Source organism: Coenobita brevimanus, chromosome 28 (genome assembly GCF_032717465.1).
Source record: "Coenobita brevimanus isolate Jiangsu-jjx chromosome 28, ASM3271746v2, whole genome shotgun sequence".
Taxonomy (NCBI): domain Eukaryota; kingdom Metazoa; phylum Arthropoda; class Malacostraca; order Decapoda; family Coenobitidae; genus Coenobita; species Coenobita brevimanus.
In genome coordinates, this window is record NC_136981.1 from 36,688,147 (window position 1) to 36,709,565 (window position 21,419).

At 42.3% G+C, this 21,419-nt stretch overlaps 1 protein-coding gene across 1 annotated transcript in view; it reads left to right on the forward strand.

The window, feature by feature from the left end:
- Window positions 1-19,593, forward strand: part of LOC145394778 (uncharacterized) — a 31,148-nt gene extending 11,555 nt beyond the window's left edge. The window contains exons 6-13 of the mRNA XM_080268558.1: window positions 983-1,197; window positions 2,158-2,252; window positions 3,624-3,775; window positions 5,751-6,134; window positions 7,699-7,861; window positions 8,496-8,767; window positions 9,095-9,247; window positions 18,832-19,593. Coding sequence (XP_080124684.1) covers window positions 983-1,197; window positions 2,158-2,252; window positions 3,624-3,775; window positions 5,751-6,134; window positions 7,699-7,861; window positions 8,496-8,767; window positions 9,095-9,247; window positions 18,832-19,593 — 2,196 coding nt within the window. The remainder of the gene's footprint in view (window positions 1-982; window positions 1,198-2,157; window positions 2,253-3,623; window positions 3,776-5,750; window positions 6,135-7,698; window positions 7,862-8,495; window positions 8,768-9,094; window positions 9,248-18,831) is intronic.
- Window positions 19,594-21,419: the final 1,826 nt, after the last annotated feature.

Genomic DNA, 21,419 nt, shown 5'->3' on the forward strand with positions numbered 1-21,419 from the left:
CACCAGTAAAGAAATTTTTAAACATGATGTAGATGTAATGTGTGGCTGTCGCTTTTCAAACAACATCTCCTTCGGATTTATTTCTTGTTAATGCTGCAGTCTCTCTCTCTCTATAATTTTCCACATTTTATTTAGGACTTGTTTGTTCTCCTGTTCTTCATTTTTGTTGAACATAAACATAGGTGCTGCCATTTGTCGACAGAACTCTTTTTGTCATAATGTAGCTAAAGCCATTAAAGTCAAACCTATAAGGACATAAGTTTTAAAAGTAACCAGACGATTCACATGGTTGAGATGGAATGACGTCTTGTGTTAGTCATCATGGCAAATTTATTATGGAGAAAGTCTAAGAGGTTGGTGTCAGAGTTGGACACATAAGCAATCAAGGAGTTGGAGTCAGGTGTTTTGCGTACCAACTTCACAGCCCTGAAAATACATTACCGGAGGGAAATTTTAAAGTCATTGGTAGGTTGTTGTTGTTGTTGTTGTTGTTGTTGTACCATAGGTTCCTCCTTATCCTTCAGCATGTAGAATTAGATCTTGTAGTCATAGGCCTAGTCTACTCTGTAACAAGCAGCCTCGGAAGGACCATTGCTGTTTGCTTTCATTTGTATTCCTCCTCCTCCTCCTCTTTGTCGTCGTCTTCTTGTTCTTCTTCTGCTTCTTCTTTCCCCGAAGTAGAGTGAGATATGGTCCAGAGAGCGAGAAAAAAACTTGATAGATACAAGCCAAAGTTTAACCAGTTGAATGAGCCACACTCTCATCCACTCACATTCAAACCCCCTGGAATCCTGTATATGCATGTCATTATTTGAAAAGTCTTTTTCTCAGCAGTTTCACTTTAATTACTGTATAGTCCACTTTTGCCTCAACCCATCTTTACTTCGTAGGGGAGATGGGTTGGTTGATAATGATGATGCATTATTATATTACAATAAGATGATGATGATGATTTGTCATCAAGTTTGTTTTGTGTCTGCAGTCAGAGGAGCCGGGTGATTTTGTGGTGGAGCAAGAGCAGAAATTCATTGAAGTCATTGACATCGGCAGCTCAATGGTTCACAAGAGTGTTCTGGTGTCTGTGCTGAATCTCCTTGAACAGGAGAAAGTCAGTTCACTAGAAGTTGGCATGAAATTTGGTATGAAGGAAGACTTTGTGGACTTAATAAAGCAGAATAAGGAGTACCTTTTGCAAAGGTAAGGGCATTCTTAAGGCAATGTGTGTGTGTGTGTGTGTGTGTGTGTGTGTGTGTGTGTGTGTGTGTGTGTGTGTGTGTGTGTGTGTGTGTGTGTGTGTGTGCGTGCATGCTTGCATGCATGTGTGTGTGTGTGCATGCACACATGCATGCTTGTATGTATATGTGCATGCGTGCATGTGTATATGTGTGCATGCACACATGCTTGCTTGTGTGTATATGTGCATGCACACATGCCTGCATGTGTGTGTGTGCATGTACAAATGCATGCTTGTGTGTGTGTGTGTGTGTGTGTGTGTATCCTCAGTGTGCTGTAGAGCCAAAGTTTTTTAGTTAGGGAAATGAATTATGTGCAACAGTAGCTCTCCATCTTGCCATTTAAATTACAGTACAGTCGTAGTTCTAGACATGGGAAAATGAGATCCGAGGTTTTGTCACTGTAGGTAAGACTGAAATTGCAGGTACAGGTATTGGATATAACCCTCAAAAAACACAGTCACTAAAAAATGTCTGCTGTATATTTTAATTAGTTTGGAGAAAAGTGGATTAAAAGTAGAAATACACCTCTGAAGCAGAGGAGCTTTGGTTGTCCCCAAGATTGTCCATTGTCACGTATTTGACTTGTACTTCCCAACTGGCTCTTTGTTCTGCAGCCAGGTACAGCACCTTAATGCTACACTTTGTCAGACAAAAAATAATTAATAAATGCAAAAATAATAAATATAAGGATAAAAATAATCAGTCTGTGAGGAGTTTGTGGACTTGTATTTAACATATAGGCTATACTGTACATATACAGTACTGTTCTTGTGGACCATATTGAACCATTCTTGCTTATTCTAATGTGGTTTTATTTGAAATACCTAGCATTTTGACATATTTAAGAGACTTTTTGTTGAAGTACTGGCAGTGTTAGTGGTGCAAAGGTAAACTAAGATGTGTTTTCCTTTGTTCTTTTCAGACTAGAGAGATGTTCATTGTGTCATCAGTTGCTGGAGAACAAAGAAGAACTGGTTAATCATGAACTGCAGTGCTCCAAGAAGAACAAGTGGCTGAGTTTTAAATACTGTGAGTTATATATTTGATGCTGCAGAGAGAGAGAGAGAGAGAGAGAGAGAGAGAGAGAGAGAGAGGCCTTCATGTGGTGGCACCAATATTGCCAACCAGCCTCACTGATTGGTTATACAAATGTCCCCCTGCTCCCAGACCCCTAAAATGAGGATGGTGGACTGCAGGAGAGGGGCAACTTCAACCTGTAGTCCACTGGGTTCATATTTGAGGTGAATCTGGGTCTACAACTGCAACTATGTGATATTTTGATAAAGCATTAATTTTCACTGGTGTACTGTTCATCCATATATATGAGATTATTTAAATATGGTAGAGGTAGGTAAGTTATACTGGGGTTTTGAGAAAGTTAAAAACATGATTTGTGGAGAGAAGGATAGAGATGGTAATGGATGGTGAAGGGTGTAGTATCTCCAAAATGGTGTATGGAGATGATGCTGTGGTACTTGCTAATAATAATAAACAAGAGCTTTGGATACTGGCATAGAGATTGGTAAAGTATGTGACTCCTATGCTGGAAAAGGAAATGTGCATGAGGGTAAAGTGATGCTTTTTGGGACAGGTGAGTCTCAGCATGATGTTCTGGTGAATGGAGAGAGACTTGACTTGGTGAGGAACTTTAACTCCTCTGTGCCAGGCTGTTTATTGCGCTGTTGTTCTCTCATTATGGAAATTTTTCTGAAAATAGCCTGTTTTCAAACCTTAATATCTCGAAAACTATAGCAGTTACGGAAACAAATTAAAGACCATATCACTCATCAACTCATCGTCTTGCAAGTGAAAATATCCGTAGGTCTGTAGGTCATCGTATCAACGAGTAATGATGTGATGAAGATGACTAATTTTTGGCACAAGAGTTAGGCTGTATTCGTGCATTAGCACGTGGCCCCGATTTTGGCTTTGCTCTCAGCACGATAACTTTTCCATTACTGTACTAGAGAAACTAGACGCAGCAGTGTCCAAGGCATGTCCTATGGCACTATCACTGAGTCCTTTCCTAGTATCCTTGGAAAGAGGCTTGGCAGGGGTGGATAAGGCAAAAGTTCACGTGAGGCAGGAACGGAATCGGCTAAGAAAGGTTAAGAAAATATCGTCTTACACCTGGCAGTCACAAAGATGACTGAGGTATGGCTGGCTCGGCTAGTGGGAGTCCCTCCCTAGCTTTTGGTGACGAGACAAAAAGGCGGTTATTTCAAACTGTGCCGGGAAAACAAGTGTGGTTCCTACCGACACCCGGCAGTCTCACCCACCTCTTTTGTGTCGGTCCATACTGACGTCCAGCGGTTAGGGGTTAAGTACCTGGGTATAGTGATAGGAAAGAGAGATACTGTAAATACAGTTTCCTCCCTCCCTCCCCAGACACAGACAGGATGGAAGACTGCCAAGAGGGGGACAGCTTTCAGTTCCACCCAGCCACTGTGGAGAAGCTTATACAGTTGGTGATTGACATAAACCCACGAGAAAACAGGAGGAATGCGTGGAAGAAGATTGCGTACCGTCTCAGCAGTCTTGTGAGTCTTGACTAAAATTATTTCATCCTTGAATGATATCCTCTCGCTTGATAACAGACATTACCGGGGAAAGTATCTTTTTCTTAGTGCAGATATTTAAGGCATATAAATTGTGCATGTGTGGTTTAATAGGTAATTACGGTGCTCCACTCGGATTGAGCTGGTAAAGGTTTATATCCAAGGGGTGGTTGGGGTTTATTGCTCACATAATGCCACTCAGGGATGAGTGAGGCTGGTCACTCTCATCTTAAATGTCAGGACCAACTTGCCTATCCCTGGGCTCCTACGCTCCTCATGGGACAATGTAGGATTGGATGATGGATGGCATGCTTGTGTGTGTGTGTGTGTGTGGGGACCTTGAGATAGAGCCAGGATTCCAGAGGCTTGAGTGATATGCAAATGAACATCTTGCCTATTTTGCAGAAAATGCTGTTCACAGTACTTCTTCATTCATGCTTTGTCTTTCCTTATTTTATAGACCCTCTCTCTCCACCTTATCTTTTGGTGGGAAGGTCAGGATGATGATACCAATATATATATATATATATATATACAGTATATATATATATATATCTGTGCTGTAAAACTCCCGAGTAATGGTCCAGCTAAACTGAGCTATACTAATGTCAGTGTTTACAGACAATCTGTTATTCATGAGTTGTTTGAGCAGTCTTTGAAATTATCCTTGTCATACTCTTGTAGTCAACTAGTACCCTTGTCAGAAGCTGCCCAGTCTGGACCAGCTGGCCTACAGTACTGCAGTTATCTGTCACAATATCCTTATGTTCTTTTGTAGAGTTGTATGATAAACCTACGCATGAATGATGAGTGAATGCATTAAGTTCATTTCACCAAGCACTCAATTAATAATTTTTGTACTGTTGTGCTCACCCACCCCTGTTAATGGATCCTTGGCAACCCATCTGTATATTTGTGTGAAGCAGGGTTTAGATTATATTAATGACAGACACAGAGATTGTCCAGTAAACCCTCACTATATCGAACCTCGATATAACGGATTTCAGATTTATCAAACGTCTCTGAGGCAACCAAACTTGCATCGGCTATAGTGAACTTGGTTGATGAATGGGGCATACAGTACAGCCTCACTCCAGTGGACTAACTGGGGCCCAAGCCAGTCCAAACAAAGCGAAAGTCCAATAAAAGCTACATCTGGACTTCCCCCTGCTAACTCAGACTTTTTCTGACATATCAGACATGAGTCCGGATCACACCAACTGTTTTCACTACCATTGCAGTACTGTACAGTACAGTATTATACATTCACTGCAATAATTAAATGGTATAATATATATAATGATACTGTACTGTATGCTGATACAGCATACTTTCTTTATTAAAAAAAGGGGAAACTCCTGGCGTCACTGGTCTGGACTGAAGTTGTATTTAGTGGACTTTTCTTGAAAAATAAGAGTGATGCTACAGCCCCTCTGGTCTGAGGTCAGGCAGTCTGGAGCGCTTCTGGCTTTATTAGACTTTTCCAGATTTATAAGAATTTGGTCTGGTCAGCTCCTCAAGTCCGATAAAAGTGAATTCCGTTACCATATATTGAAGTCTGTTGTATCGAGGTTCCAGTCCTACCTTTTTGGCTCCAACCTGGCCTGAAATTGCCTTCTTTTCATCGTGATTGCTCAGCTCTAATTACAGGTTTTGGTGATACTATACTAGTAATGCAGAAGTGCTATGACAAGAATGTGAAATAAGAAGTAAAAGGGTCAAATTATGGGCCGAGTTAATGTAAAATGAGTATAGGTTTCATTTACAATACTGTACTAGAATATACTGTAGTCATTTACTTTCAGTCATATATTTGAACTTCCACCTGGGGGGTTGGCTGTCAGATTAATGAACCTATGGCCTTACCAGACCAGGCCTCTCCCAATTAATTTGATATAGCGAGGGTCTGCTGTATTAGTTTATGTCATTGCTGATGGGGCTGTGTATATTGTTGCAGCAAGAGGGTGTGACTGTGAAGAGGTGCAGCCAAAAGTGGCGGAACCTGGTGAATCAGTGCCGGACCTACACCCAGCTATTGAAGTGGGCGGAGATTCACAATTTCAAGCACTCTCGCCCCCCACCTGAACACTACCAGCAGATCATGCCCTTCCTGGCTGTATGGGACCTCAAGAAGCCTCCCTCTCAGGACCACATCAGTGCCCAAATGTCCAGTGAGGACGAATTGGAAAATGATGATGATGATAATAATGAATGTGATGACGAATGTGAGGGCAGTCCAGCAGCCGTGACAGAGCCAGAGGAGAGTGAGGAGATCAGCACTGTAGAGACACCACAAGCTCATTCCAGTCCTATTACAGTCTCGGTGAATGCTTTGGACTCGGTAAAGTAGCTCTGGGATTTTGTTACTCATGGATTAATGATTTTTAATTTTATTTTTTGGTAGGTGGTGGCAACCATCATCCACTTACTTGATGTAGTGCTGCCTACTTCTTCCTTCATCTTTATCATTCGTTTTCTGTGCCTGTCCTCCTCTCTTCCTGTTTCTCCCATCTTTCCTGTCACTTTTTATTACTCTTCTTTACTTTTCAGGTGGTTTTATATTGAACAACAAGCCTAATGGTTTCCTGTAAGCCAGAAAACCATTTGCAGCACTGGGTGGTAGCCATATAACCAACCCATACTTGTTCCCTACGTATCAACAAGTGGGTTGCCAGAGGGTTAGTGCCCCTCCCCGTAAAACAATTAATTCAAACGGCCACCCCTTACTGGATTATGGTGTCTGGCTGTAGATAGATAGATAGATTTTTGTTGGATTTTTAAAAATTTTCTTATAATAGATTTCATATAATAGATTTCTTATAACAGAGGCTAGGTAGGCCAAGGAGAAGGTGGAGAGATATAGTGGTTGAGTGTGTGAGGAAGAGAGGTTTGGAAGTTGGTGAGGCAAGGGAACTGACAAGGGATCGAGCTGGCTGGATGAATGTTGTGAGGAGAAGTGCATGATCAGGGATTTGGCACCCCTTTATAACATGGCAGCATCCAGATTGACTCAATCAGATACGTTTAAGTGAAGCTACGGAACGTGGTGAATGTTTTTGGCATATCCAATAGAGCCACGATTCCGGGGGCCTGAATAATGAGTGAATGGAAGCGTGGCCCATTGGATTGGGCAAACTCTGGGCTGTCTGGATATTGCTACTCCTCACCCTGCCCTTGAGTGGGAGAGGAGGTCCGGATGATGATGATGATAATAGATTGCAAGGCCTTATCTCTTTCTTGTAAGTAGGATGTCATGTGGAGAGAAGGGAGATTGAGATTGACTAGGTGACCGCATGTGAATTAGATGGACGGGGTTATGAGAGGGGAAACCAAGGATGGGTCGAAGGGATGGGATAGAGAGGTATTTGAGTAATGGGATGGGATGGAGAGGTATTTGAATGAGAATATGGAATGGAGAGGTGTATGGGTGAGGAAATGGGGTGGAGAGGTATTTGAATGAGAATATGGAATGGAGAGGTGTATGGGTGAGGAAATGGGGTGGAGAGGTATTTGAATGAGAATATGGAATGGAGAGGTGTATGGGTGAGGAAATGGGGTGGAGAGGTATATGAGTGTGTAGTGTGTGGCAGGGGATACGGTGACATGTAGGCAGTTCATTTGTAGCCAGCCATTCTGGGACTGAAGGCATCTGGAAATAAAGCCAAAAGAAGAACGCACTAAGCTATGTATGTTATATCCAGTTTTTCTCCTATAGCATTTCAGCATCATCTTTATTGTGTGAGATACCGATGTGATCATTCCCAGATTTCATCAGTAGTCAGAACATTTTATTTATGGTCATTCCTTACCTCAGCACAGCAAATAGTCTCATTGCAACCAACCTTTCTGATAGTGATGTTTTTTACTGTGCCTTTTTATTATGTGGTTTTAAATATTGATTGCAGTGGAAGAGTGTGGTAGTGGAGGAGGATGAGAGGAGTGATAGCAGGGCAGAGGAGAGAGAACAAGACACCAGCTCCCCCATCGACACCAAACCTCCCGCTGACGTGCTTGCTCTCCAAGGCAGTCACATTTCCAGATTAGAGAAGAAACTGGATAATGCTCTAGGTAAGGCCTGTAACCTGGAGACTCTGAAGTAAAAAGCACAAGACATTACAGCTTTGAATCCAGCTAATTTGCCAATACTTGTTAAGCGAAGAAGGACATTTTTTAAGGCTAGATCATGTGATGCAAAGTTACCCTGAGGTGTGTCTGCCTTGGGTGACATTCAAATGGTGTCATATAGTCTACGAAACAATTTACTGTTTTGGATGATAACCATATGACCAGCAGTTGGATATCTGGTGATCTAGTGGGTTAAGATGCTCTAGATGTAGTTGCCCATAAGGGTTTATATCTGTGGGGTGGTAATTTTTTTTCTTTTTTTTTTCTTTCCCAGTCAGGTCATGTTCAAATAATTGCCTGGACTGAGTAACTTAACCTCAGGGCTCAATAAAGGATTGGGTGGTGGATGGTTAATGCTGGGCTGATTTCACATTCAAATAATTCCCACTGAAAATTTTGGTGCGGGAGATTTTTTTTAATGTGAATTAAACTTGATCACAGTGAAAATCTAATCAGCTTTCTCCGGGTCATTTGTTAAAACATAAATGAATCCATAATGCAGTTTGATACTATATATGTTGCCATCCCAGTAGCTAATAATAATTCAATTATAATGATAATATTTTTTTCTTCCCAGCATTGCTTGCAGATCTGTCCAGGGAAAACCAGCGACTAAGTAAAGTAGTTGAAACCCAGAGTGCATTTAAAGTGGAAAGCATGGTCAAGAAGGTGACCAACATTGCTGAGGTGCAGTCCGAGGCCAACATCTATTTTGGGAAACAGCTGGAGACTCTGATGAAGATGTGGGAGCGTCACCACCAAGACCACCTCAAAGCCATGGCACAGGTCTCATGTTACCTTGAAGCTGGTAGGATAGAAAGAGCAGTTGGCACAGATCCAGAGTGTTCTGTAAGTGACAAAAAATTGATAATGGTAAAGGCGCCAAATAAAAACTCAACACCTATCAAGCAGTCTGTGCAGCCACCAACAAAGCAGCAGGTGACTGTTATCACTCCAGTTATCAATAGTAAATCTGTGATTAGTGGCAAATCTCCTGTCATTGAATGTAAATCACGACTGATAAAAACACCAGTTAGAGTAAATACATCACATGCAAAAATAATATCACCAGTTAAATTAGATATTCCTCAGTCAAAAGCATCCCCAGGTTCTGTTGGTACCCTAAAAGGAAAAACAACATTTAAAGTGGTAACAAAGCCATTGCCTTTGGATCAGCCTCAGAGGGAAGCATTAGAAAAAACAGGGGGCAGTAAAGATATTGAAGAAGCAGGAGACAGGCAGAGTGTGAGTAGCTCGGAGAAAGAACACTTGCTGGCTGCACAGAACACAAGTAAAACAGAGGCAGACTACAGTATCCCAAAACCTACTGTGAGAGTGAAGAGAGATGGAATACCAGAAGATACTGTCATGAGAATTACAGCTAAGAGAAGAAGAATGATTGCTAATATTAAGTCACTATCAAGATGAGGTGTTACATAATAGTATGTGATATAGCGATGATCGTTACAGCAGCCAAACCTTAATACCTGTTAAAAAAGAGAGGTGGATATGATTTGCAGATCTTCCAGTAAAGAGAAGCACAAAGCAGGAGGATACCTATTAGCAGAGTGCCCAGTGAGATGGAGTACACAATCATTCGCCCATCATCGTCATCATCAGCAGCAGCAGCATCCTGCCCCTTTATACCATCTGGGTGATGTGGAGCCTAATATGGTGCCCCTGTTAACTGAGTGGAGATGCAGATGCGGCCTTCATTCAGGAACCGAACCTCTACACTCTTCCCCTTACCTCACTCTGGTGAGGTGTTGTCCGTTGCAAGGGAACATTGGTTCACTGCATGGGATGGCCCTACAGGGGTGACTGATTAGCTGTGGCTAATGGGTCTGCTTGGCCAGACAGACTGGGGTTACTCAGCAACAACAGATGGGGCAAAGTAGAGCCCAGAAAGCAAGGAAAGGGAGAAAAATATGATAGTGGGAGAATTCATCAACTGTGTGCCCAGTGAAATGGACCACAAAGTCATTCACTTACCACTCAAACCTTTGAAATCCTGGCAGCTTTGCCTCAAAGGCAAAAATTGCTAACTTTTTTTTTTTCTTCCCACATATCACTCCCCTCTGTATCACTCTCACACACATTCTTTGGCATCCTATCTGTGTGCATTCTTTGTACATATCTGTACCATCTCATTCTATTTGAAAGTGTATATAAATTCTGCCAAATATATTCAGTACTTCTGTTGCATAAGAACTGTACCAGTAGTTGTTGCAATAAGATAGTGTAGTAATTTTATACAGTGGAACCCCGGAATTCGTACACAATTCGTTCCTGGAGGCTGTACAAGTTGTGAATTGTTCAAAACTGAATCATTTTTTTCCATAAGAAACAATGTATCTTGCATTAATCTGTTGTTTAGTATGGATGAAACGGTAGATTTTGCCATACCATAATGAATGGCAAGATCGGAGACATGGCTTCCACTTTCAAACTTTGCAATGAGTTCCTTTTTCAGCTCAATTGATGTTCTCAATGCTTTTCTTTTAGCTCCAGCTGACTCACTAATCTTCTTAGGGCCCTTGATTATGTACAATTTTCTAATGAAAATACGTAATTTATCACAAAGGTGGGGGCGCTCACCATCCACTCACTCGATGTAGTGCTGCTGTCGGGTGTCTGCCCTTTCCTCTCCTCCAACCTTCTTTCCTTCCATCCTCTTCTGTCTTTCTTTCCTTCATGCTTTCCTTGTCCTTCTGCCTGCGGGTGACTTTTCACTCCCTTTTCTGTCTTTCTTTCCTTCATTCTTTCCTTTTCCTTCTGCCTGTTGGTGACTCTACACTGAGTGACAAGCCAAATGGTTTCCTGTACCTATGCTGGGTGGTAACCATATAACCAAATTTTGGCATCTGGTGGTTTAGTGGGTAATTATTGCACTCCAATCGGATTGAGCCGGTGAAAGTTTATATCCAATGGGTGGTTGGGGTTTATTGCTCACGTAATGCCAATTAGGGATGAGTGAGGCTGGTCACTCTCATCTTAAATGTCGGGACCAACTGCCTAGCCCCAGGCTCCTAGCTCCTCATGGGGCAGTGTACAGTAGGATTGGATGATGGATGGTTTAATGGAGCCAGTATGACTGATGTGTAGCTGGTGGAAGACAAAGTGGGGTTGGTGACCACATGGCACCTATGACGCTGTGTCTCTTAGTGCAAATAGCAGGTTGCTGTATGAAAACTAGAGTGATTTTTGGACGAAAAAGCTGTATGAAAACCAAGTTGTATGAGTAGAGCGGCATACGAATTCCGGGATTCCACTGTATATGTAGTTCTTTTTTTACGGTACATTTACACCCATCAAAAATAGTACTCTACTGTATTGCAGCCCTAGGATATGATAAGTGAGATGCAGTTTGGAAATGCTTTGGTTGGTACATTTCACGTAAAAGTGACCCTCCTTGATCAGTATCGTTGTTGAAATAATAGTTTTATCCAACTCAGCACTTGAGGGAACACTGTAGTAAGAAGTGCCTGTAGATTTATTTGTGGTATATTACAGGAAAATAGGGTAATTATAAAAATCGAAGGACTACAGAGTTCCCATTTTCCAAGTGAAATGTATTTTGAGGAAAGTAAAACCTAGAATTAAATTTCACTAAAGTATTATGGTAGTGAATATGTATAATCCCTATCCATATAGTGGTAGGTGGTGGTGACCTCATCCACTCACTTGATGTAGTGCTGCCTGCTTCTTCCTTAACCTGTATCATTCTTTTTCTGTGCCTGCCCTCCTCTCTTCCCATTTCTCCCATCTTTCCTGTCACTTCTTATTGCTTTTTTTTTCCTTTACAGGTGGCTTAACATTGAGTGACAAGCCAAATGGTTTCCTGTAAGTCAGGAAATCATTTACAACGCTGGGTGGTAACCATACAATCAAACCATACGTGCTTCCTACATGTCAGCAAGTGGGTTGGTGGAGGGTTAGTGCCCCTCCCTGTAAAATATATAACACAAAGTCAGATGGCCACCCCTTACAGGATTATGGCATCTAGCAGTAGATAGATGGATATACCTGTATCTGTCAAGCTGCTTGAAGTGTACTGTATAATCAGGTCCTTTCTTACAGTTAGTGACAGCCAGACTTATACTGTTCTTGTGCTGGCCATATAAAAATCAGGAAGGTGTGTTTGTAGTGAGAACAATACTCGTGATGTCAGAGTGGATGTGTTGTTATCTCCAGCCTTTAGCAAGGCGGAGCGATAATGTTTTTGCCTGTGTGTGTGTGTGCGCGTGTTTATCTGTTCCCATTATATCTCATGAACAGCTTGAGCTGTCAACACGAAACCTTCAGGGTATCAAGATATGGTCAATATCTTGGACGAGTTCAAAAATGGGCACTCAGAGTCAAGGTGAAAGTCACCAAAATGGCTGCCAAAGGTCAACTAGTTTTTATCGCCCACCTTTAGCACCATTATACGGTATCTCATGAACAGCTTGAGCTATCATGAAACCTTCAGAGTATCAAGATATGGCCAAAATCTTGGATGAGTTCGAAAATGGGCACTCAAGGTCAAGGTCATGGTCACGAAAATGGCTGTCAAAGGTAAACTAATTTCTATTGTGCTGTGTTAGCACCATTATATCTCATGAACAGTTTGAGCAATCAATATGAAACCATCAGGGTATCAAGATATGGCCAAAATCTTGGACAAGGTAGAACACAGGCATTTGGGGTCAAGGTTGAGGCCACCAAAGTGGCTGTCAAAGGTCAACCACCTTTTTTTAATATGGATTAGCTTTTTGTGAAACACAATGACTAAATTCTGTAGAGTTCTGCAAATTTTCCTCATTTGGTTTGTAAGTATCTCATAACTTGGTCAACAGTATATTTTGGTGGGCAGTTAGCATTCGGCTCCCGAATGCTTTTCTTTCATTACAGCTGTGTTTGTGTATATCGTTAGCATTTGTGTATTTGGCATTTAAACGGACATAGAGTACTATCAGAACTTGCCTTAAAAGCCTTTACCAAGATTGGATTCCGGCCCAGATTTGGAACTCTGCAAATTGGGAATTAAACATGATAACTTCTTAAGCCACTGTTGCCCCAAATATTTAATACCTGTGCTCAGATATATGGTCACATAAAATAAATTCAATGCTTGAAATCCATTATATACATAATTTTATTATTAATACCAGTATCATATAAGGTAAGAGACATGCAAAGAGGGAAGCATAACCGTTATCAGACTAAGTAAATCAGAGTAATGTATGGCAAGAGTTGCAGTATTGTTTTCATTGGGTGTACACTGTACTGTATCATGTATTGGGTTTAGCATTATGGTATACTAGTGTGTAGGTGAGGTCAGTTCCTTCTACTTTATATGTTTAAAAAGAAATCTGTTATTATAGTTGTAGGTCACAGTAAGGGTACAGTATAATATTTTAACTATACTGGAATGATCCAGAAATATATTGTACAGTACTGTTAATAAATTACTGTATTTTGTCATGGTCATTTATATGCATTTCAACCTTATTGCAGAATGTCCGGTAGTCTCACAGGCCTTCTGGAACCCCATGGGAAAAATAATGGATTGATTAGTGTTTATTGTTGCTACTTGGTGCCTGTTGAAACATGGTAAAATTATAACAATTATCACCTGTGATCATCCTTCCCCAATTTGCCATTATTTCAAAGGGATCCAGAACAGGGGAAGTAAAGAAAAATGTGGAGGTATGAGAAGCAATGAACAGTGTCTAGGCAAAAGGGTTATGCAGTCATTCACTTATCCTTCAAGTTTTCATTATTCTGAACACAGCTCCATCTTAGCACTTTTTTTGACATTGCGTTTAGATTCTGTTGAGGGTCATATACAGTATTAATGGAGTGCAGTCTTCCATATGTAACTCCCTATATAATGTACATCATCCGGTCACATTTGTTAATTCCTATCTCGTCGTCTCAAGTTCTTCTTCTCCCAACTTTTCTATACTGTATCAAGCCTTCTTCACCACCCTAGTCATGTGTTCTCTTCAGTCATACTTTCGAAGCACACTTTTTTTAGAGCAATACTTCCTGACTCCATATCATTAATCATCATCATCATTGGTCCCAAATTGACCCTTATAAACAGGAACATAGCAGCTCAAGGCTAGACGACTCAGTCCTGGCATTTAAGGTGATATTGACCAGCTTCTCTTCTCACTGATTGACATTACGTGAGCAAGAAACTCCAACCACCTCACGGAATCCCTTACAAACTCCATCTGGTCAGAACATCTCAATTCACTAGACCACCAGGCATCATCTTGTTATATGGTTACCACCCAGCGTAGTAAATGATTCTTGGATTACAGGGAACCATTAAGCTTGTCCACATCTTTCACATTTCTCTTTATCACATTTCTAACCCTGTCCAGTACTGTATACTCATTCAGCAATTATTCTCCAACAGTTTCTCTTGTTCATCATCATTATCATCATCCAGACCGCCTCTCCCACCTAAGGATGGGATGAGATGGGTCCAGAGAGCAAGGAAGAACCTGATAGAAGGAGAAACTAACCAAAATCCAGTCACCATTCGAGCCCCTGGAACCCTGACTCTATCTCCCCGTGATAATGAGTGGAGTGATGAAGCATGGCCAGGTAGGATGATGGATGAATGGAAGGATGAGTATGATGTAAATATGATGATGGATGGATGAAGTACTGTACGAGGTAAATATGGATGGATAGATGAGTTTTAGTATGATGTGTAAATAGTCTGAATCGGTTGATGGATGAATGGATTGATGAAATGTGACTGGATAGCATGATGGATGGATGGATGTAGTACGACTGGAGAGAATAATGGATGGATGATTCATCTCTGTCAATAGACTGATTGTTAATGAATGGACGATAATGATACGTTTGTGGAAACAGTGATGGATGGATAGAGAGATGAGGTATGAGTGGACTGGATGGTGGTTGGTTGACCTCTCCTCGCTTAAGGTAAGTAAGGGCCCCCATCATCCTTTCTCGCTATAGTGCTACTTTCAATGCGTCTGCACTGAGTGATAAGACAAATGGTTTCTTGTATCTCAGGAAACCTTTTTGTTGGACGGTAGGTTAAATGGAGGCAGAATAGTCTAAGGGATGAGTGATTATTCTTGCCTTAAATGTTTTGACTGAGTTGCCTACCCCAGGGCCCCTATGCTCCTGATGGGGCAAGTAAGCACTGGATATTTAACAGACAGAAAGGTTACACACCACCTGATTTAACCCAGAGCTTTCTCATAGATACATCTCTCGACAGCTAAGAAAGCTCTCCTAACACGTTTTCCTGAGCATTTTATTATGCTTATTACAACACCTTCTTGTCCACTTCTGTATTATATAAATCCTCCAAACATTTCCAGACTCCGCATAAATAATGCACAAAATAGATATTAACCAGCCTTATCTAAAAGGAAATCGATATGAAAAAGGTGCTAGGGAACCTTACCCGACGAAATTACAGGTCACAGACCTCACACTTATCCTTACCCCTTCTTCTGTTTCAAAAGAGCTTTAGACACACAGGTCAGCACATCCAGCCCGCAGCTGGAAGGAACCTGAGGTTGCTTCATGGACTTTGCTGTTGCCGTGGTAGCTGCAAACCTGTAGGTGCCAGGGTTTGAATCTTTGTGCAAGCAGCTGGGGAGTCCATCCACCCTTTGTGGACTGGGAGTTACAATGGATACCTAGGGTAACACCAAGACGAGGTAACAGCAGTAAGCTGCATGATGCAGTAGCCTTGTATCCCAGGACAGTGGGTGATCAAGCCACCACAGGTGATACAGTAACTGCTGGCGACCATCATCGACTCAATGTTGTGCTGCCTACTTCTTCCGTCACTGATTGTCATTCTTTTTCTGTGCCTGGTTTCCTTTCTTCTTATTTCTCCCTCCCTTCCAGTTACTATTCGTTACTTTTTTTCCACTCCAGGTGGCTCTACACCGTGTGACAAGCTTAATGATTTCCTATAACCAAGGAAATCGTTGACAATGCTCAGTGGTAACCTTATAACCAAACTGCGGGATGAAGAACCTGCAATATGCCCTTGTTAACTGGGTGGACAGACCAAATGTGGCTTAATTAGACCTACATCTGGAACTAAACCTCCGCAGTTGCCACTGTCTGCAGCTAGGAAATACCCTGCAGGGCAGTTGCTTGTCTGCAGGGTCTACAGTTGATGCATCAGCATGGCCAGACACCGGGGTTTATTCAGCAGCAACGTTACACTCTCTGCATCATGGGCCAACTGGCCTACTGCATTTATTCACTCTTGTTACATTGTTTTGTTCTTATATTCGCAGGCTCAAAAGCGTAAGTTTAGGAGATGAGCACCGTGGCTAATTAAGCGGCTTATGGTATCTGCCCTAATCTTTACCCGACCGGTGATCAGACCATTGTGGGTCGTGTTTCAAATTTGGGGGAACATTGTGAATCGGCAAAAACTGACTGTCTGTCTTAAGGGCCCTCGTGTTGCCAATAGGCATTAATCCTGAAACAACTTATTCTCTCGTTTATCTCTTCTGCGTCTGTACTCTGGTTGTTGGAGATGGATACCTTCATGTGGTGGCCTACAAATCTATCAGCTCTCTCGCTTCAGGTGGAGGTCAGTCTTATCCTGTAGTCTACTGGGTTTGCATTCTGATGAGCCTGAGGTTGCAACAATATCTACAACAACTACTATATTTACTACCACCACTACTGCTACTACAACTATTATCACCTACCATCTCTTTTCTGAGTTATTCTAACTCTCTCTTCTTGACCCTACTCAGTTATAATATACTCCCACCTCACCTATCTTCACTACATTTATTCTTATCTCTTCCCACCTCTACTTCCCTGCCATCTTTCCGAAATAAATAATTGGTATACGTAAATGGCCTGAACATTTCTAAGGCCAGTCTTAGGTTAGATAAGGATGGTTAGATCAGGTTAGATGGATTAAATAGGATTGGTGCCGGGTAGGGTACGTTAGTAAGGTAAGGTATTGGTTGATTATTCTTATTATTAGCTTTAACTGGATTGGTGAATTATTATTAGTTTTGACAGGGTTGGGTTGCGTTGATTATTATTAGCTTTAATTGGATTGAGTTTGGTTGAAGGCAGTGATAAGGGAAGTGAGCTTGGAAGTAAAAAAAGTCACTGCATGACACTCTAACCTAAGGAGGTGAAGCTTGGACCTTGTTGGAAGGACTGAAGTCAAGAGTGAGAGCAGTGGAAATGAGTTGTCTGAGAGGAGCATGTGGAGTTACGTGGAGAGAGACTGACAAATGAGGAAGTGAAGGAGAGCTGTGGTGTGGATGTGAATGTAATAGAAAGCGTTGGGAGAAATACATTGAGGTGGTTTGGCCACGTGGAGAGGATGGAGAGCGAGAGTTAGACTAACGAGGAGAGTGTATCCGAGTGAGGTGGAGGGGGGGAGAGGGAGGGAGAGGCCGAGGATGAGATGTAGGAATGGAGTGGAGAGGTGTATGAGAGAGGGGGATGTGAGCTGGGAGCAAGGCAGTGAGGTGGCATTGGACAGGGCAACATGGAGGCGATTTGTCTGTGGCCACCCTTTACGGGACTGAGGCGTCTGGCAAAAGATAGATAGATGGTTATTAAGAGTGTAAATTGGATTGAGTTTGGCTGATTATTATTAGCTTTAATTGGCTTGGGTTTGGTGGATTAACATCAACTTAAGCTGAACTGGGTTTGGTTGATCATTATTAACTAAATTTAGCTGGATTGGTTTAGTTTATTATTAATTTTAGCCAGATTGGGTTTGGTTGATTATTATTAGTTTTTACTGAACTGGGTTAGGATGGACGTGTTTACGGACCACTGGTAGATGTAACATGGAATAGCTATAATAAAGGTATGTTTACATTGGCCTTCAGGTATTCATCGCCATTACAGTCCTGATTCTCACCTAAATGAGCATCATAGATAGGATCAAGAAAAAAAGAAAAAGAAAATTCACAGTCGTAAGTTTAATTTGCATTTGCATGAAAGATTAGGAACAAGAGAAGATCCTGCACTCTCCCATCCTAGTCCTTCCCACAGAAAGGAGATACAGCCTACGATGATTTTCCTCTTGTAGCTAACTGTACGTTTGGGTTGGAGGAATGGAAAACAAGGTAAAGACACTGCACTCGCTTTTCCTTGTCCTTCCTCAAATACAAACCTACGACAGGGAATCGATCGTAAGTTTATTACACTGAGTTCAGAAGGAAAAATAAATAAATAACCATCAAAGCAAATTTCACCAACTGTAATTCATTAGGTATTTACTAAGGTAATAGGAAGCAATACACAAGTGCGTTTGTCGGCCGCCTGCTCTGCGTCACGCCAATAAAACTAAGAAGGGGTCGACTGTTAAACAAGAAGGGGTACTGAGCAAATGAATGGTTGGGATGGGATGGAGGGTGGTTGGTGGTGGGAAGGGGCCATGGCAATATACCCTGTGAAGTAGGTGCTGCAAAATTAATGCTTTAGGTGTAATGAAGGTATATGTAAAATTATTCTTCAGCATGATAAGCTGGCGTTGCTGTGGCGTATTGTAACGCAGACAAAAGGATAACCTGAGAGTTGTCACACAACAACTGCTAATGCGTCCCTTCAGCTCCTAGTCTATACTCTGTGGGGCTATGGGATATAAACCATTTTCAGTAAAATGAATATTTTGGTGTAATCATGATAAAAATCAATTCCATTTGCCCAGTTTTCAGTTCACTTTCATTTTTAAAAAATGGTTTGGGACGGTGTAATATTGACCTAAAGATTTAAGTTTTCCAAGGGCAAAATAAGCATATCCCCAGACCCCTATAGGAAGTCAGCTAGATTACTGTACTTGATTTGCCTCTGTCATCTTACAGAGCGTATAGTTATATTACAGCATTGGACATCCCTCACTATTTTATTGTTTACACCACCAGTGTACCACCACCACCGCCTCTTTTTGGCCAGTCTCTTGCCTGCATCCACGGTGGTGGCGTGAAGGGTTCAAGAGTGCTCCAAAAGCTCAGAGGATCAGTGTGTGTGACGCCGTCGTGAGGGTCGTACCTCAGTCTCTCGATATGAATCACACTCACGTCTCCTTGTCCCCGCCACACGCCACTGCTCGCCACCGCCCCGCCTGCTGCACACTGCAGCCAGAGACAACATCTGTGTCCGACCAGGACGACATCACGGAGGCACATGATGAGGACGCCGCCAGACCCCCATGGCAGTGTGCAGGGTCGGACCGCCAGCAGTGCCACACTGACTGCTGCCCCCAGGATCTGTCCGGCCCCGCCCCAGGCCATCCACACTGCCCCACCGTCCTCGCCACGGACACGGTGTGGGAGTGGCAAGACGACGATGAAGACGAGTGGTGGTGGGTGGAAGGGCAAGACGGGTCCACGGACGCCAGCAGCCAGCACCTGTCGCCTGAGGACAGCGTGTCCCTGGCCTGCCTGCCTCGCCGGGCCTCCAACCAAGACCACGACCGTCACCAAGAGGACCAGGAAGACCTCGGATGTGTGCAATTGCGGCGAGCCTTCTCTTCCTTGACCCTGCGTCTGCACCACACGGAGAAGCAGCGGCCAGTGCAGCGCATCCTGCGGCAACCTCGCCGTCGCCAGACCATGCGAGGCCTGAGTGGTCTACCCATAGAAGCAGCAAACCAGTGGACCGCCACCACCGCACTGGACGGCTAGGTGGCAGCCACCAACATTCACTACACACTCCTGACAACAGCACCTTTATCATTTGTGTCAACACCATCATCTCTGCCACCACGGCCACGTGTACCTTTAGCCTACTACTTCATCGTGATGCCTGCATTGCTCGGTGCTATATGCACCAAATTACCCTGTGCACTACACTACCCCATGCATATATTCCTAAATACGTGATTTCCTTTTACTGACCGAGGGATAGTTTGATTTTTACACACTGACTGTCCATCTATGTATGAAAACGAATCACAATAGTTAGAAGTATATGAACAAAAATAGAGATATGGTGTAAATAACATTGTGTATAAGGTACTGTGTCCAGGCACGAACTTGTCCATGTGACACCGTTATCAAAAACCTGTATAATACCGGTTCGTTCAGGGTACCTAATACCTCTTCCTCGGCTATTTATTTTGTCTGTTGCGCCTTAAGACCCTTTTACATCACTGATATAAACTATGTCGACCTTAATATGAAATAGGAAGGAATATATGAAAGCAGTAGGTAAAAATAAATCGCTAAGAAAGAGGTGAAACGAAGCCTCTATTCCACCAAAATACGACTCACTGCTCCATAACTATGTATATTTTCTTACCAAAATTTTCTCCATCCTTAGTAGTAGTAGTAGTAGTAGTAGTAGTCACAAACTTACTCCACATTCGCCCACCCATGCTACCCTTGCCATCACTACCACTACTAACGCTACCAAAATATTTATCAATCACCTCAAAAGCTATACATCTTTCACCTTAACTTGGCACAGATTTCCATTCCCCGGCAACTTATACCGTATAAATCAGTGGCCCTACATCCTCTCCACGGCATTTCTTCGTGACTAGTATCATATTCCAGTGCTACTATATTGTCACAAGTGTGCTTTCAAGATGGAGAGATGGCAATTTTAGGCCGTTAAAGTAAAAAACGTATATAGCTATCTCCACTACTAACAGCCGTATTCTGGTTGGTTAAGGAAGCTCCCTAACACCTTTTCCTAAGCGACTCATATTGGTTCGTACACCATACTGTCCTCCGTATTACATGAATCATTCTAATATCGCCATACTCTGCATAGATAAACTGCAAATGGATATTAACCAGCCGCATCCAAAAATAAATCGCTATGGATGAGGTGCCAGGGAGCCTCCTTAACCGAAGAGAATATGAGCTTATAGAGTCTGTCGCCGGTTAAGTTAGCTCCATAACATCTCTTCCTTAGCGATTTATTTTGAGATACGGCTGGTTAATATCAATATGTAAATTATTTATGCTGAGTAAGATGATATTTGGTTAATTCAAATGACACAGAAGTGGATAGTAAGGAGGTATAAGCAAAATAAATCGCTTAGGGAAAGGTGTTAGGGACCCTCCTTACCCAATGAGAATACAGGGTGTCATAGGAGGCTTGGTAGCACATCTTCCTTCTTGGCGTGTGTGTGTGTGTGTGTGTGTGTGTGTGTGTGTGTGTGTGTGTGTGTGTGTGTGTGTGTGTGTGTGTGAGAGAGAGAGAGAGAGAGAGAGAGAGAGAGAGAAAGCAAATTTACAAAAACTGTTTTGATAAGCCATGGGGTTGACCTACTCTCTCTCTCTCTCTCTCTCTCTGAACAGTAGGTGGAGCAAGTTTTGTGGAAGGGTTTCGGGTCACGCAAGGATAGAGGGAGTCGATTTTCACAATAACCAGCCAAAGGTCATTCAACAAGATCAATTTAAACAGCTTTGATCTGGGAACAAATTTGGTAGAACGGTTAGGGGTCAAGCAAGGATACAAAGTTCAATTTGGGGAGCAAGGCCATAATCACAGGGCTAAG